The sequence below is a fragment of the Tribolium castaneum genome, chromosome 2 (genome assembly GCF_031307605.1).
Source record: "Tribolium castaneum strain GA2 chromosome 2, icTriCast1.1, whole genome shotgun sequence".
Lineage (NCBI taxonomy): Eukaryota > Metazoa > Arthropoda > Insecta > Coleoptera > Tenebrionidae > Tribolium > Tribolium castaneum.
Window position 1 is genome coordinate 3,809,306 of NC_087395.1, and position 16,258 is coordinate 3,825,563.

The 16,258-nt window shown below is 32.8% G+C and overlaps 3 protein-coding genes across 3 annotated transcripts; all 3 read left to right on the top strand.

Moving 5' to 3' along the window:
• The first annotated feature begins 2,128 nt into the window (after window positions 1-2,128).
• LOC103314609 (uncharacterized) lies at window positions 2,129-5,877 on the top strand. The gene is made up of 5 exons (XM_008201056.3): window positions 2,129-2,630; window positions 2,676-5,173; window positions 5,218-5,344; window positions 5,389-5,531; window positions 5,582-5,877. Exons 1-5 carry the CDS (start codon window positions 2,201-2,203, stop codon window positions 5,804-5,806), a joined length of 3,423 nt encoding a protein of 1,140 aa, XP_008199278.3. The 5' UTR covers window positions 2,129-2,200; the 3' UTR covers window positions 5,807-5,877.
• Window positions 5,878-7,606: 1,729 nt separating this feature from the next.
• LOC135265482 (uncharacterized) lies at window positions 7,607-9,463 on the top strand. The gene is made up of 4 exons (XM_064355079.1): window positions 7,607-8,759; window positions 8,804-8,930; window positions 8,975-9,117; window positions 9,168-9,463. Exons 1-4 carry the CDS (start codon window positions 7,785-7,787, stop codon window positions 9,390-9,392), a joined length of 1,470 nt encoding a protein of 489 aa, XP_064211149.1. The 5' UTR covers window positions 7,607-7,784; the 3' UTR covers window positions 9,393-9,463.
• Window positions 9,464-12,156: 2,693 nt separating this feature from the next.
• Window positions 12,157-14,108, top strand: LOC103314608 (uncharacterized). The gene is made up of 4 exons (XM_008201055.3): window positions 12,157-13,401; window positions 13,447-13,573; window positions 13,618-13,760; window positions 13,811-14,108. Exons 1-4 carry the CDS (start codon window positions 12,157-12,159, stop codon window positions 14,033-14,035), a joined length of 1,740 nt encoding a protein of 579 aa, XP_008199277.3. The 3' UTR covers window positions 14,036-14,108.
• Window positions 14,109-16,258: the final 2,150 nt, after the last annotated feature.

The window sequence follows — 16,258 nt, forward strand, 5'->3', positions numbered from 1 at the left end:
CAATTTTGCGTCTATAGTGTTAATTACTTACATTAGGGATAATCACTTTAAAAGTACGTGGTGGTAAATACTAGCTTAGACTTTGGTTCTGCGATTTTTCGTGGTATAAAGTGTTTATTGTTGGAATTTGAAAGTGGATAAAAAGTGAAAAAGATTTAAATTTTGATTACAAAGTGTTATTAAACAGTTGTCTAATTAAAGACTATAAGTAATGGATCACAGCGAACACAAAGTTGGGCTCAAGAAACCAATAAATTAGTGAAGTGTGTGAATTTTAGGTTAGAACTTTTCCACTGAAAAAATCATGAAAAACTACGGTAAATCTACAAAACTACAATTAAGATTAACAACTGCTGATACAATTAAATGTAAATTATGCCAAAAGGTAGGCTTTTCAATGTATTTGTAATAATTTTCCAATAAAGAAAGTGAACCAAACAGTCATTCGTTATTCGCGTTTTTCTCGTCATCTCTAATTTGTCAACATTCGTTTCTTGCACCAAAGATACAACTGTCATTTCGCATAGGCAATGCAATAATTGTGAAGCCTCAAAATTTGAACAACGCTCAAAATATCCGAATAAACGTTTTCCCTCCATTTATGGTTACTGTTTTCAACCTAGTTCAGTGGCGCCCCCAACGGTAATTTTACTTCCGAATAACGAAATAAAAAAAGATTTAGAGAACGTCTGGAAATAGATCTAGCAATAAGTCAAAGATTTAAAGAATATTTGAAAATGGATTTATAAAGAAGAAAGAGTTGTGAAACGGAAGAATTTGTAAACAAATGTGATTAAAAATGTTTACAAGAAAACTTTGAAAAAAACTACAAAATATTAAAAAAAAGATTGCTGAATAATTTACATAAAAGTCTAAAGTGTATATTACGAATTAAAAAAAACGTAAAAAATACAGAAAAGAATCTGGAACTGAAACAAATAACACAGAACAGTTTTAAGAAAAATTTAGAAAATAAGAAAAATAATAATGTAAAGAATACTTTACAGAAATATTTGGATATTTGGAATTTTTCAGAATAATCATCAAAAAGCCCTTAGAGTAAGGTCAATTTTTTGATATACAAAATGAACTTAAATCTTTTCGTAGTTTAGTCTATGTCTAACTGTCAAAAGACATCTGAAAAAATATCAACTCATAGAAAAAAATCTAAACTTAAATTTAATTAAAAAAAAAAGAATTCAAAGGAAAATTTTTGAATAACTCCAAAGAAAAACAAAATGATTTATGGAAACATTAAGATAACATTTAGATTTAGAAAAAAGTTAAAAAGAACGTATAACAAAATTACAGAAGTATCAAAAAAACATTAAAAATATATAAAAAAATACTAACTAGTGTAGAAAAGTAGAGTATTTGCAATAACGAAATTTACAATAGGATTTATAGAACGAGTAGAAATTATTGTAAAATAAGTCAAAGATTTAAACTATAAATAATTAAAACAAGATTTATAAAAGAAGAAAGGTTTGTGAAAGAAAAATATTTAGAAGACTAAAGAAATCTTAAGTAGGATATAAAAATAAATTTGGAGAAAAATTTAAAGACCAAATCTTCAAAAAAATGAGGTTTTAGAGAACGATTATTAAACGAAATGTTTACAAAAAAATCTATACAAAAATTACTTTTAATAACAATGTTAAAAAAAAAATAAAAACTAAAAGATATAAAAGAATTTGTAACGGAAACAAAAAACACAGAAGAATTTGAAGAAAAATCTATTAAATAAAAAAAAGAATAATTTAAAAAATACTATACAAAATGACATGGATTCTTATTCTATTCTGTTCTTAGATTAACCTTTGAAAAATCTCTTAAAGTAAAACCATTTTTTAATATGCAAAATAAACTTTTTATTTTGTTCTGTTTATGAGGATTACGAAGACATTTTTTTTGTACTTTTAACTATTAAATATTAACTATTTTAGCTATTAACTATTAAAAAATATTTAAATCTAAAAAGAAGAAGAATCTAGAAGAGAATCAAAACTTAAGGAAAAATTACGAAAAATCTAATAAAAAATCTAGAGAAAATTCACATAATGATTCAAAAGACAGCCAATAATGTCGAGAAAAATCTAGAAATAAATTAAAAAAGAAGCTAAAATTATAAATCGCTCTTTGTCAAACTTGTCATTTTCGATGTCAAAATTTCGAATGTTTTAAATTCTAAAACTCCACCATGACCTCGCGTAAGAAAAGTCGTCATGAGCCTCCTTTTATGAACAACATCCTGGACGAGATTTTCCACCCTGAAAAACCAGTTTGCCAAATCATTCCAACAGGTTGCCACAAAAAACAAGACCTTTTCTCCCAATACAGACCCCAGCCGAAAACTTGTCTGGACTACAACATTTCGCAAACGGATACAAAAATCGACGCTGGAAACACCAAAATTCACTACCAACAAACTGTAGCCGAGTACATTCCAGGTCTTTCGGACCCTCCACCACCCCCACCCCCAAAAAAACGGCGGTATTTTAGTGGTGGGCCTCCCCAGTGGGAGTTTATGGATGAAATATGGAGACGAGAACAAGAGAAAATACAACAATATTATATTGAAGTGTTTCAAGGGTTTGGGAAACGGACCAGGAATAATCATCGATACGAGAGTAGTTTTTGTAAAAAATTGCCAAAATTTTGATTTGTGATTTCAGTGATGAACAGTCACCGTAAAGCTATAGCAATGGTTGGACCTGCCTGGTTCCAGGAACTTTCTCCCTTACAGTTGGCCACAGTTGATAATTTGAAAAAATGTATTCTTAAGGATTTGGCCGATGATACGATCATCAACACACAGGAAAATATCGCATATCTTGGTCTAGTTTTACGGCCAAATCATAATCACATAGCCAAAGCTTTGAAACATTGTTGTAAATGTCCAGTTGAGTTTCTTCTAATTTTGTACCAATTGATTAATCCCAAACGAGTGAAATATTCGATAAATGACCGACTTTTGCTAAGTGCTGTGGTCCACCTAACCATGCAAGACACCCTAAAGGAGTTACATATCAGAATACCATCACCACCAAGACCACCAAAACAACCAAAACAAGTACCAAAAGTAAAAAAGTCGCAAAAATACGACTCGCCATATCTTGTTCGTTTCACTTTTGAACGAGAACCACCAAAGTTCACAGGGAAGTACTACAACAAGCACGTTCAACGACCCCAAAGTCCTTACTTTTGTTATTTGAAAGAACTGAGGAAAATGCAAGAAGGGGCGTTACAAGTTGTTGCAAACGACAAAGAAATCGAAGAAGAGTTGATTCTTGCCCAATCAATTTATGACGATTTGGTTAATTTTAAACCAGTCCCTAAACTACTGAAACCATCCAAATTTGTCCCGTGTGTCAACTTTAGGTACAAACAACAACTCAAAGCTGAAATGGATGAACGGGAAGAAGAAGTAAAAGAAGTTCAAGATGATGCTCCTTGTTATTTGGAATATGTCCATGCGGAGACAGAAACTGAAGAAATTCACGGTGAATGTGAGTGTCCACCTACCAACACTTGTCCTTGTGCCTTGAAAGACCAATCAGTGCAATGTGGTTCGAAGAAAATTGCAATTGAAGAATGTCATGAAGAAACAACTTGCTCATGTGAAGAACCGGTCAAAAAAGAATGTCTTTTTGAGAGTAGTACCGTTTTTGATAGTTCGGCCAACAGCGATTTTGCGTCGATTAGAGCACAATATGGTAGCGTGAAACGTAAAAGTGTAGAAAGTGAACCAAAAAACACGTGTAAACATGCTGAAGATGTGGCACGTTTCGAGTGGTATTGTGAGTACAAAAATCGTAAACCTGAAGAGAAAAAATCGTGTCGTTGCAAACAGAAATATAGAGAAGTTGTTGAAAAACCGTTTTGTCAGTGCGAACAATGTCAGGACGAAAGAAGGAAGAAAGGAACAATTTATGGAATTGCTGGAATGAAGGAAACAGAATCGGACGCCGTAATCCCGATCATTGACCAAGTCCTTGCACAAAAACCATGCGATTGTTTGAAGAAATACGAAGCTAGAATCGACCAATTCGAAAAAGAAAAGAAGAAACCTTGTAGTTGTCGCAGAGAAGCACAAAAATTGATGGAAACGCCGTTTTGTCAATGTGAGAAATGTAAAGAGGATCGGAAACAGAAAGCTGAGAAGTTTATTATTGGAGGAATCAAGGAAACGACTGAAGACAATGTTCCAATCATTGAAGGTATTACAAGTGAACGCCCTTGCATTTGTGTGAAGCAATACGACGAAAAGGCCGATAAATACGAAGAGTTCCAAAAACGCAAACAATTAGTTTGTTCGTTGAAGCAACAACAAGACAAATATATTATTGATGGTGTTGTTAGTACTCCTGAAGGTCCAATGTATGTCATTTCGGGGATGCGACCCCCAATTGATTGTGCTTGTGCTAAAAACGCTCGCATGGAAGAAGAGGAAAAACGCATGGAGGCCATAATGCCACATGCACCAGGTGGAAGAATCCGATATGGGATTACTGGTGTTAAGGAAACACCCACCGGAAATGTGTATATCCTTGATTGTGCTCTACCGACCGAAGAGTGTGACTGTATGGCTGTTTACCAACAATTCGAAGACGAACATTTTCCTTGTATGGGCTTGTACGAGAGATATTTGGCACAAACGAAAGATGCATACAATGAGTTTATGAAGGAAATGTTGCCTCCAAGTAGTAGACGATCAAGCGTGACGAGTTCGGTCTTTCGTCAAAGTGTTGTGGAAGGAGTTGAAAATGTAAAGCTTGAACCGGTTGAAGAAGAAGAAAAACAAAGTGAAGTTTCTTCACCGAAATCTGAGCCATGTGTGAAGGAATCCAAACTGGACCAAGCAATTGAACCATGTGAAAAAAAATCACATCCATGTGCAAAAGAAGAAAACATTGAACCAAGAGAAAAGAAATCAAAGTTATGTTCAGCTTGTTCTCAGAATTATTATGCTGCGTGTTGCAGTTGTGGTCAAGTCGAATGTAAAGACTGCACGTGTGGAAAAGTAATCGAGTGTGTTGATTGCACGTGTGGTCCCGAAGAAGTCGAAGAAGAGGAAGTTGTTGAAGAGGAGGAAGAGAAACAGGAATTGAAACGATTCTTCATTTTTGACAAAATCTTGTGCAATCGTAGGTGGCAAAAGAAAGTTCTGAAAGTAAGTGGGATCATTCCATTTTTATAAGTAATATCTGTCTGTAGAAAGCTTTACAAAGTATGGCCGATGATGGTTACCCTTTAGCTAAACTTCCAGAATGCTACAAGTTACCACACTTCAAGCTTTGGATGCAAATGAGGTGCGGCAAATTTTGGACTCAGGACGATAAATGTATAAATAAAATTGAGCAAACTTTTGTGTACAATTTTTTTCAGATAACTATGTCTTCAAGAGCCGAATCTTATGGAGGCATTGCGATGTGTGCAATGTCAGGCGTAATCCGTCTCCAAAAATGCCGATCACTCTTCAGGAAGCTCATAAGATGAATTGGTCCCAAGCACCTGCTATCAGAAACATGGTAAGACACAATGGTAAGCATTTTGAAATATTTTACTAATAATTTTGTAGGCAAATGTTGCAATTGAGAGATTTTATCGCACTGTGAAACAGCACAGAGTCAATTTTGGCCGTGAGTTTTTCCCCACAACTTTTTCCTACGAATTTCCTTTTTCGACGTGGAGAGACTGTTATTTTGCTTACACTCCTTCAAAGGAAGAAGATGTTCTAGCACGATTTGTGTGGCAAAAGTACGATTTTAAAAATTTTGCCGACATGCAAAGGGCTTGTGGTTAAGTAATAAAATGGAATTTGGTTTGTCTCTATTGTTTTGTGTTTTGGTAATAAATAAATTATGTGGAAATGAGTTTGTTTTACTCATATCGTATATATATATACAACTGTAGACTATCAAAGCCAAATAAAAACTTTAAACGTATTAAAACGTGAACATAAACAAAATTTGTTAAATTACCTCGGAGAATGTTTGGTTTATAAAAATGAGTAAAAAAACAAGTATTAAAATTTATGTTTTGGGTACGTATCTGAAAGAAATCACAATTTCACCAAACTTTATGCTGTTGAGTTCACTTTAAAGTCAGAAATACTTTTTTATTTCTGAAAAACATAGATCAGGTCAGGTCAGGTTATTTCTGAAAAACATAGGTCAGTGTTAACTCGTTGGGAGAACCGAAAATTGATGTAAATCTAGAAATTTAAAAATTTACTCGCAGCTTTTAAGTTTTGCTAAATAATTTTAGCACTATAAGTTCTAAAGTTTAATTCTTTATTTTGCAATGTTTCAGCTTAACATGAAGACCCACCTGTTATTGTGGCCAAAAAGGTAAGTTAAAGTTTGAGAATTTTACATTCAGTTTGACGTCAACAATTCTCTAAATTATTAATGTTTTTTAAATTTATGTTTTAATTTTTATTTTTTTATTAAACTTTAGTCTTTATTATTTTATTTATTTATTTATGTTGTTACCATAATTCTAATTATACAGGGAACTCAAAAACTGGCCCACCACTTTAGTGGTACGTTGTTAAGGATCACGTGTAGATTACTGGAAGAATCTTGAAAAAATTCCTAGTCATTTTTATAAAAATCTAGAGTTACAAACTTATTCTGTTAACTTCTTCAGTTTTCATTATTTTTTAATGTTTTTATGATTCACATTAAATAGTCGTTCTCTAACAAAACAATGAATAATTATTTTTAAATTTCCTGTCAGATGTTAGCATTTTTTTTTAATTTAAAATTATAAAGATCTATTGAAAAAATCACTATTTGCACAATGGCAGACACGGAATTTTAAACCTTTCTGTCAATTGTCAACGACATGTCATAGGCGTTCAAAATTATGTGTCCGCCACTGTAAATGTGTCAACACATAAAATTATTTACTAGGAAACCGTTTCAAAAATAATTTATTTATCATTTATTTAAAATTTGTTATTTATTAATAACTTTACTATTTTTACTTTTTTTTACTATTTTTATCTTTATATGTAATTAATTTTCTACCCCACACCATTGAGTTGGTGCGCCAGTTTTTGAGCACCCGGTATGTTATTATAAACTAGATTTGGAATTATCGCAACTTTATTATGACTGCAATAATTAATCTCTTCTTAAATTAGCTGACCTTACAATGTAGCCAATGTAAGGTTCTACGAACGAATACAATTTTTTTTGTTTTGTTGACGGGCTCCCCTCGGTCCATTTTTTGTTTATTAAAAAATATCTCAAAATATACACCACACGCTTTGAATTAGTCTCTAAACTATCGAAATCTCAACTCTGCTGGTGTGTCATTTTCATTTCCAGACAACAACTAAAAGCTGAAATAGAAAAATAAAAATTTTAAAAGGTTTTAGATGAATATCCTTGTTACATGGAACACCTCCGTGCGGAAACAGAAACATAATGGGGCTTTCCGTTTAAAAACCCTTGTGCCTTAAAGAATCAAGCGTACTTACAATAAGGTTAGAAGAAATATGCATAAATATCAAGACAAAAAGGTGGAGAAAGATACAACAGTAATCTTGATCATTGATCAAATACTTGCAGAAAAACCATGTGATTTTTTGAAGAAATACAAAGCTAGGATCAACCAATTTGAAAAAGAAAAGAAGAAACCTTGTAGTTGTCGCAGAGAAGCACAAAAATTGATCGAAACGCCGTTTTGTCAATGTGACAAACGTAAAGAAGATCGGAAACAGAAAGCTGAGAAGTTTGTTATTGGAGGAATTAAGAAAACGACTGAAGACAATGTTCCAATTAGTGAAGGTAGATATTACAAGTGAACGCCCTTGCATTTGTGTGAAGCAATACGACGAAAAGGCCGATAAATACGAAGAGTTCCAAAAACGCAAACAAATAGTTTGTTCGTTGAAGCAACAACAAGACAAATATATCATTGATGGTGTTGTTAGTACTCCTGAAGGTCCAATGTATGTCATTTCGGGGATGCGACCCCCAATTGATTGTGCTTGTGCTAAGAACGCTCGCAAGGAAGAAGAGGAAAAACGCATGGAGGCCATAATGCCACATGCACCAGGTGGAAGAATCCGATATGGGATTACTGGTGTTAAGGAAACACCCACCGGAAATGTGTATATCCTTGATAGTACTTTACCGACCGAAGAGTGTGACTGTATGGCTGTTTACCAACAATTCGAAGACGAACACTTTCCTTGTATGGGCTTGTACGAGAGATATTTGGCACAAACGAAAGATGCATACAATGAGTTTATGAAGGAAATGTTGCCTCCAAGTAGTAGACGATCAAGCGTGACGAGTTCGGTCTTTCGCCAAAGTGTTGTGGAAGGAGTTGAAAATGTAAAGCTTGAACCGGTTGAAGAAGAAGAAAAACAAAGTGAAGTTTCTTCACCGAAATCTGAGCCATGTGTGAAGGAATCCAAACTGGACCAAGCAATTGAACCATGTGAAAAAAAATCACATCCATGTGCAAAAGAAGAAAACATTGAACCAAGAGAAAAGAAATCAAAGTTATGTTCAGCTTGTTCTCAGAATTATTATGCTGCGTGTTGCAGTTGTGGTCAAGTCGAATGTAAAGACTGCACGTGTGGAAAAGTAATCGAGTGTGTTGATTGCACGTGTGGTCCCGAAGAAGTCGAAGAAGAGGAAGTTGTTGAAGAGGAGGAAGAGAAACAGGAATTGAAACGATTCTTCATTTTTGACAAAATTTTGTGCAATCGTAGGTGGCAAAAGAAAGTTCTGAAAGTAAGTGGGATCATTCCATTTTTATAAGTAATATCTGTCTGTAGAAAGCTTTACAAAGTATGGCCGATGATGGTTACCCTTTAGCTAAACTTCCAGAATGCTACAAGTTACCACACTTCAAGCTTTGGATGCAAATGAGGTGCGGCAAATTTTGGACTCAGGACGATAAATGTATAAATAAAATTGAGCAAACTTTTGTGTACAATTTTTTTCAGATAACTATGTCTTCAAGAGCCGAATCTTATGGAGGCATTGCGATGTGTGCAATGTCAGGCGTAATCCGTCTCCAAAAATGCCGATCACTCTTCAGGAAGCTCATAAGATGAATTGGTCACAAGCACCTGCTATCAGAAACATGGTAAGACACAATGGTAAGCATTTTGAATTATTTTACTAATAATTTTATAGGCAAATGTTGCAATTGAAAAATTTTATCGCACTGTGAAACAGCACAGAGTCAATTTTGGCCGTGAGTTTTTCCCCACAACTTTTTCCTACGAATTTCCGTTTTCGACGTGGAGAGACTGTTATTTTGCTTACACTCCTTCAAAGGAAGAAGATGTTTTGGCACGATTTGTGTGGCAAAAGTACGATTTTAAAAATTTTGCCGACATGCAAAGGGCTTGTGGTTAAGAAATAAAATGGAATTTGGTTTGTCTCTATTGTTTTGTGTTTTGGTAATAAATAAATTATGTGGAAATGAGGTCTACCTTTGTTTTATTCATATTGTATTTACTACTGTAAACTATCAAAGCTAGAAAAAAATCTTAAAAAATAATAAAACGTAAACATAAAGAAAATTTGTTAAATTATCTCGGAAAATGTTTGGTTCATAAAGATGAGTAAAGAAACAAGTATAAAAAATTTTGTTTTGGGTACGTTTTTTAGATGAAAATTTCACCAAACTTTATGGTGTTGAGTTTACTTTGGAGTCAGAAAAACTTAGGTCAGAGTTAACTCGTTGGAAACCGAAAATTGATCAAAATCTAGAAATTTAAAAATTCACTTGCAGCTTTTATATTTTGCTAAATAATTTTAGCACTATAAGATCTAAATTTTAATTCTTTATTTTTCAATGCTTCAGCTTAACATGAAGACCCATCTGTTATTGTGGCCAAAAAAATAAGTTAAAGTTTGAGAATCTTACATTCAGTTTGACGTCAACAATTCTCTAAATTATTCGTGTTTTCTAAATTTATTTTTTAATTTTTATTTTTATATTAAACTTTAGTCTTTATTATTTTATTTATTTATTTATGTTGTTACCATTATTCTATTTATACAGGGAGCTCAAAAACTGTCGCACCAGTTGGTGGTACGTTGTTAAGAATCACGTGTAGATTACTGGAAAAATCTTGAAAAAATTCATGAAAAAGTCATTTTTATAAAAATCTAGAGTTACAAACTTATTCTGTTAACTTCTTCAGTTTTCATTGTTTTTTAATGTTTTTATGATTCACATTAAATAGTCGTTCTCTAACAAAACAATGAATAATTATTTTTAAGTTTCCTGTCAGACTTTAGCATTTTTTGTAATTTAAAATTATAAAAATCTATTAAAAAATCACTATTTGCACAATGGCAGACACGGAATTTTAAACCTTTCTGTCAATTGTCAACGAAATGTCATAGGCGTTCAAAATTATGTGTACGCCACTGTAAATGTGCCAACACATAAAATTATTTACTAGGAAACCGTTTCAAAAATAATTTATTTATCATTTATTTAAAATTTGTTTCTTATTAAGGGGGTCATTCACGAAACTTATCTGCAAATCGTTACTATAACTGCAACTTGCAATTCCGTTACCGAGGCTTATCGAGATATTTGCAACCTAATTCACAAAAAAATTGCAAGCTATCGGTACCTTACCGGATAGTTAACGAGTTGTTTATAGCAACGCAAGCTGAATTGCAAATCCATTGCAAATCTAAATGTCACTTAGCAAATTGTCAAAACGAAAATTAAATTTATTATCAAAATATGTTAAAAGTAATGGTGAAAACCTCAAAACGCCAAAGAGAATCCAATTATTTCAGCCATTGGGACCGAGGTATTGACTGGAAAAATAGAAAGAAGCTGTTTGTAACTATTTTTTTATCTAGTTTAAGGAACGGAACGTACACACGTCATGAAAGGCCGTTCGAATTTCACAGGTCTTGAAACGTATAACGTATGATCCTGTGGTGTCTCCTTTTGGAAGTTTCACAAAAGGGTTACATCGACAGAAAAAAATTATATTATTATATTGGTGGTTGTGACTGTGATGAAAATAAAATGAACGAGACAGTTACTTTTTTTAGAGATAATCTAAACTACCACCGTATACAATGTATTTAAATTTTGAATAAAATATGTATACTCGTAACAAAATTTTGATTATACGTTATTCTTCAGTTAACGATTTTTTTTGTGACTACTGACCGGGTCTGTGAAACACTTGTAGCATTTTTTATCAAACATTGAAGAAACCACCCATCTACCCGATCAGTCTAAATTTAAAATAAAAGCTATTATAAAAAAATTGCACCCTAATATTTCAGCTACAAATTTATCAAAAACCATTATTTCACTAAAAATTAAAGTAGTAGATTTATTTTCAAGTTCCCTTTACTTGCAATCATGTAAAAAGTTGATAAAAAATTCGACTTACAATTACTTTGCGGCAAGGAACGAGGTACCGCAAAATACAAATGCTTATCTGACATTTGCAAGTGTTTGCAAGTTTTGATGAATTACTTTAACGGGTGCTAACGGTTGCTGTGGATAGTAATTTGCAACTTTTTCGTGAATTACTTTAACGACGATTGCAAGTTATCTGACAATACCGAGCGTTATCGAGTTTCGTGAATGACCCCCTAATAACTTTACTATTTTTACTTTTTTTTACTATTTTTATCTTTATATGTAATTAATTTTCTACCCCACGTCATTGAGTTAGTGCGCCGGTTTTTGAGCACCCGGTATATTATTATAAACTAGATTTGGAATTATCGCCACTTTATTATTACTGCAATAATTAATCTCTTCTTAAATTAGCTGACCTTACAATGTAGCCGATGTAAGGATCTACGTTCAAATAAATATTTTTTTGTTTTGTTGGTGGGCTTCCTTCGGTACATTTTTTGTTTATTAAAAAATATCTCAAAATACACACCACACACTTTGAATTAGCCTCTCAACTATCGAAATCTCAACTCTACTGGTGTGTCATTTTCATTTCCAGACAACAACTAAAAGCTGAAATAGAAAAATAAAAATTTTAAAAGGTTTTAGATTAATATCCTTGTTACGTGGAACACCTCCGTGCGGAAACAAAAACGTAATGGGACTTTTCGTTTAAAAACCCTTGTTCCTTAAAGAATCAAGCGTACTTACAATAAGCTTAGAACAAATATGCAAAAATATCAAGACAAAAAGGTGAAGAAAGATACAACAGTAACCTTGATCATTGATCAAATCATTGCAGAAAAACCATGCGTTTGTTTGAAGAAATACGAAGCTAGAATCGACCAATTCGAAAAAGAAAAGAAGAAACCTTGTAGTTGTCGCAGAGAAGCACAAAAATTGATAGAAACGCCGTTTTGTCAATGTGAGAAATGTAAAGAAGATCGGAAACAGAAAGCTGAGAAGTTTATTATTGGAGGAATCAAGGAAACGACTGAAGACAATGTTCCAATCATTGAAGGTATTACAAGTGAACGCCCTTGCATTTGTGTGAAGCAATACGACGAAAAGGCCGATAAATACGAAAAGTTCCAAAAACGCAAACAATTAGTTTGTTCGTTGAAGCAACAACAAGACAAATATATCATTGATGGTGTTGTTAGTACTCCTGAAGGTCCAATGTATGTCATTTCGGGGATGCGACCCCCAATTGATTGTGCTTGTGCTAAGAACGCTCGCAAGGAAGAAGAGGAAAAACGCATGGAGGCCATAATGCCACATGCACCAGGTGGAAGAATCCGATATGGGATTACTGGTGTTAAGGAAACACCTACCGGAAATGTGTATATCCTTGATAGTGCTCTACCGACCGAAGAGTGTGACTGTATGGCTGTTTACCAACAATTCGAAGACGAACATTTTCCTTGTATGGGCTTGTACGAGAGATATTTGGCACAAACGAAAGATGCATACAATGAGTTTATGAAGGAAATGTTGCCTCCAAGTAGTAGACGATCAAGCGTGACGAGTTCGGTCTTTCGCCAAAGTGTTGTGGAAGGTGTTGAAAACGTAAAGCTTGAACCGGTTGAAGAAGAAGAAAAACAAAGTGAAGTTTCTTCACCGAAATCTGAGCCATGTGTGAAGGAATCCAAACTGGACCAAGCAATTGAACCATGTGAAAAAAAATCACATCCATGTGCAAAAGAAGAAAACATTGAACCAAAAGAAAAGAAATCAAAGTTATGTTCAGCTTGTTCTCAGAGTTATTATGCTGCGTGTTGCAGTTGTGGTCAAGTCGAATGTAAAGACTGCACGTGTGGAAAAGTAATCGAGTGTGTTGATTGCACGTGTGGTCCCGAAGAAGTCGAAGAAGAGGAAGTTGTTGAAGAGGAGGAAGAGGAACAGGAATTGAAACGATTCTTCATTTTTGACAAAATTTTGTGCAATCGTAGGTGGCAAAAGAAAGTTCTGAAAGTAAGTTGGGATCATTTAAGTTTTATAAGTAATATCTGTCTGTAGAAAGCTTTACAAAGTATGGCCGATGATGGTTACCCTTTAGCTAAACTTCCAGAATGCTACAAGTTACCACACTTCAAGCTTTGGATGCAAATGAGGTGCGGCAAATTTTGGACTCAGGACGATAAATGTATAAATAAAATTGAGCAAACTTTTGTGTACAATTTTTTTCAGATAACTATGTCTTCAAGAGCCGAATCTTATGGAGGCATTGCGATGTGTGCAATGTCAGGCGTAATCCGTCTCCAAAAATGCCGATCACTCTTCAGGAAGCTCATAAGATGAATTGGTCCCAAGCACCTGCTATCAGAAACATGGTAAGACACAATGGTAAGCATTTTGAAATATTTTACTAATAATTTTGTAGGCAAATGTTGCAATTGAGAGATTTTATCGCACTGTGAAACAGCACAGAGTCAATTTTGGCCGTGAGTTTTTCCCCACAACTTTTTCCTACGAATTTCCGTTTTCGACGTGGAGAGACTGTTACTTTGCATACACTCCTTCAAAGGAAAAAGATGTTTTGGCACGATTTGTGTGGCAAAAGTACGATTTTAAAAATTTTGCCGACATGCAAAGGGCTTGTGGTTAAGTAATAAAATGGAATTTGGTTTGTCCCCATTGCTTTGTGTTTTGGTAATAAATAAATTATGTGGAAATGAGGTCTACCTTTGTTTTATAAAGCTAGAAAAAAATCTTAAAAAATAATAAAACGTAAATATAAACAAAATTTGTTAAATTATCTCGGAAAATGTTTGGTTCATGAAAATAAAGTTTAAAAATTTATGTTTTGGGTACGTATCTGAAAGAAATCACAATTTCACCAAACTTTATGCTGTTGAGTTCACTTTAAAGTCAGAAATACTTTTTAATTTTTGAAAAACTTAGGTCAAAGTTAACTCGTTGGGAACCGAAAATTGATGTAAATCTAAAAATTTAAAAATTTACTTGCAGCTTTTAAATTTTGCTGAATAATTTTAGTACTATAAGTTGTACATTTTAATTCTTTATTTTTCAATGCTTCAGCTTAACATGAAGACCCATCTGTTATTGTGGCCAAAAAGGTAAGTTAAAGTTTGAGAATCTTACATTCAGTTTGACGTCAACAATTCTCTAAATTATTAGTGTTTTCTAAATTTATGTTTTAATTTTAATTTTTTTATTAAACTTTGGTCTTTATTATTTTATTTATTTATTTATGTTGTTACCATTATTCTAATTATACAGAGATCTCAAAAACTGGCGCACCACTTTAGTGGTACGTTGTTAAGAATCACGCTTAGATTACTGGAAACATCTTGAAAAAATTCCTAAAGTAATTTTTATAAAAATCTAGAGTTACAAACTTATTCTGTTAACTTTTTTAGTTTTCATTATTTTTTAATGTTTTTATGATTCACATTAAATAGTCGTTCTCTAACAAATCAATGAATAATTATTTTTAAATTTCCTGTCAGATGTTAGCATTTTTTTTTAATTTAAAATTATAAAAATCTTTAAAAAAAATCACTATTTGTACAATGGCAGACACGGAATTTTAGACTTTTCTGTCAATTGTCAACGAAATTTCAAAGGCGTTCAAAATTATGTGTCCGCCACTGTAGATTAGAGTTAGGAGAGTTAGGACACTGAATGTCAATTTTCGAAATTTTGTTTCATACACGTCCGTTGGAATGTGTAAAAAATCAAATTGAGATAGAAATCAGTGGTTAACACTTTAAGTTTGGCGAAAAGTCAAATAAATTTGTCAAAAAATGTTTTCATTTTTCGTCGAATAACTGCGTTTAGAAATGGTTTAGACTGGCAGTCGTAGACAATTCATTGTTTTTTTATACGAACTCCAAATTTTAAAAGAGATTTTTTTGTAAGTACAAGAATTTTACGTCTAAACTCAAAATTGGTTCTAATTTTTAGGAAAGTTGAACCTGTCGCTGCTTGGCCGCCTTTAGCATCTACATGAACTTTAGATTCTGTTTCAAATTATAAAGTTATTGGAAATTCACGATTTTGTTACGTTTTTCATACGAGAACACCTTCAATATCATTTTTTAGAAAATTTAAAAAGACGACAGGAAATATGAAGGGTTATTGATGACCAATTTTTGAGACGAGATGTTTAACTAAAAATTGTGACTGAAAGAAAAGCATTTTTAGCATTGAAGTATGTTTTAAGTTATGTATTTAATATTAAAATAAATATCGAAAAATTTCAGAAATGTGAACATTAATATTGGTAGGTATTCAATGATTTTCTTTTTTTAAATAGTAATCCCAAAATTTCTGTTTTCTACGTCCCTGGTTAAATTTGACGTAAAATTATGTTATTTTATTCATTTGACAAAAATTATAACCTTGAAATTATTTTCGACACAAACCTTTGACATAAGTTGCTAACAAAAATTTTATTAAAAAAGGGTAGAAATACAGCGTGCTCAAAAACTGGCGCACCAACTCAATGGTGTGTGGTAGAGAAGTGGTTACATATAAAGGTAAAAATAGTAAAAAAATTCTTTGTATTAAACTTATTGATAAATAACGGATTTTAGATAAATGATATGTGGCAACGTTGTCTAACAGTCATGATCGCAATAGAATTTGATCAATAATAAAAATAAATTATTTTTGAAACGGTTTCCTAGGAAATAATTCCCAGTGTTCGCACATCTACACATTGTAAATTTTTTGGAGAATTTTATTTTTTTTTAATTAAAAAACTGCTAAAATCTGAAAGTAAATTTAAAAATAATTGTTCATCGTTTTGTTACGGAACGATTACCTGGTATGAAACATAGAAACATAAAAAAATAATGAAAAC

Excerpts from the sequence above, each read along its gene's own strand:
- LOC103314609 (XM_008201056.3), top strand. The coding sequence starts at position 2,201 with ATGACCTCGCGTAAGAAAAGTCGTCATGAGCCTCCTTTTATGAACAAC. Across the intron at positions 5,174-5,217 it reads GGCAAAAGAAAGTTCTGAAA|AAAGCTTTACAAAGTATGGC; the intron begins GTAAGTGGGATC and ends ATCTGTCTGTAG. Across the intron at positions 5,532-5,581 it reads CACCTGCTATCAGAAACATG|GCAAATGTTGCAATTGAGAG; the intron begins GTAAGACACAAT and ends ATAATTTTGTAG.
- LOC135265482 (XM_064355079.1), top strand. The coding sequence starts at position 7,785 with ATGTTCCAATTAGTGAAGGTAGATATTACAAGTGAACGCCCTTGCATT. Across the intron at positions 8,760-8,803 it reads GGCAAAAGAAAGTTCTGAAA|AAAGCTTTACAAAGTATGGC; the intron begins GTAAGTGGGATC and ends ATCTGTCTGTAG. Across the intron at positions 9,118-9,167 it reads CACCTGCTATCAGAAACATG|GCAAATGTTGCAATTGAAAA; the intron begins GTAAGACACAAT and ends ATAATTTTATAG.
- LOC103314608 (XM_008201055.3), top strand. The coding sequence starts at position 12,157 with ATGCAAAAATATCAAGACAAAAAGGTGAAGAAAGATACAACAGTAACC. Across the intron at positions 13,574-13,617 it reads TTGGACTCAGGACGATAAAT|ATAACTATGTCTTCAAGAGC; the intron begins GTATAAATAAAA and ends AATTTTTTTCAG. Across the intron at positions 13,761-13,810 it reads CACCTGCTATCAGAAACATG|GCAAATGTTGCAATTGAGAG; the intron begins GTAAGACACAAT and ends ATAATTTTGTAG.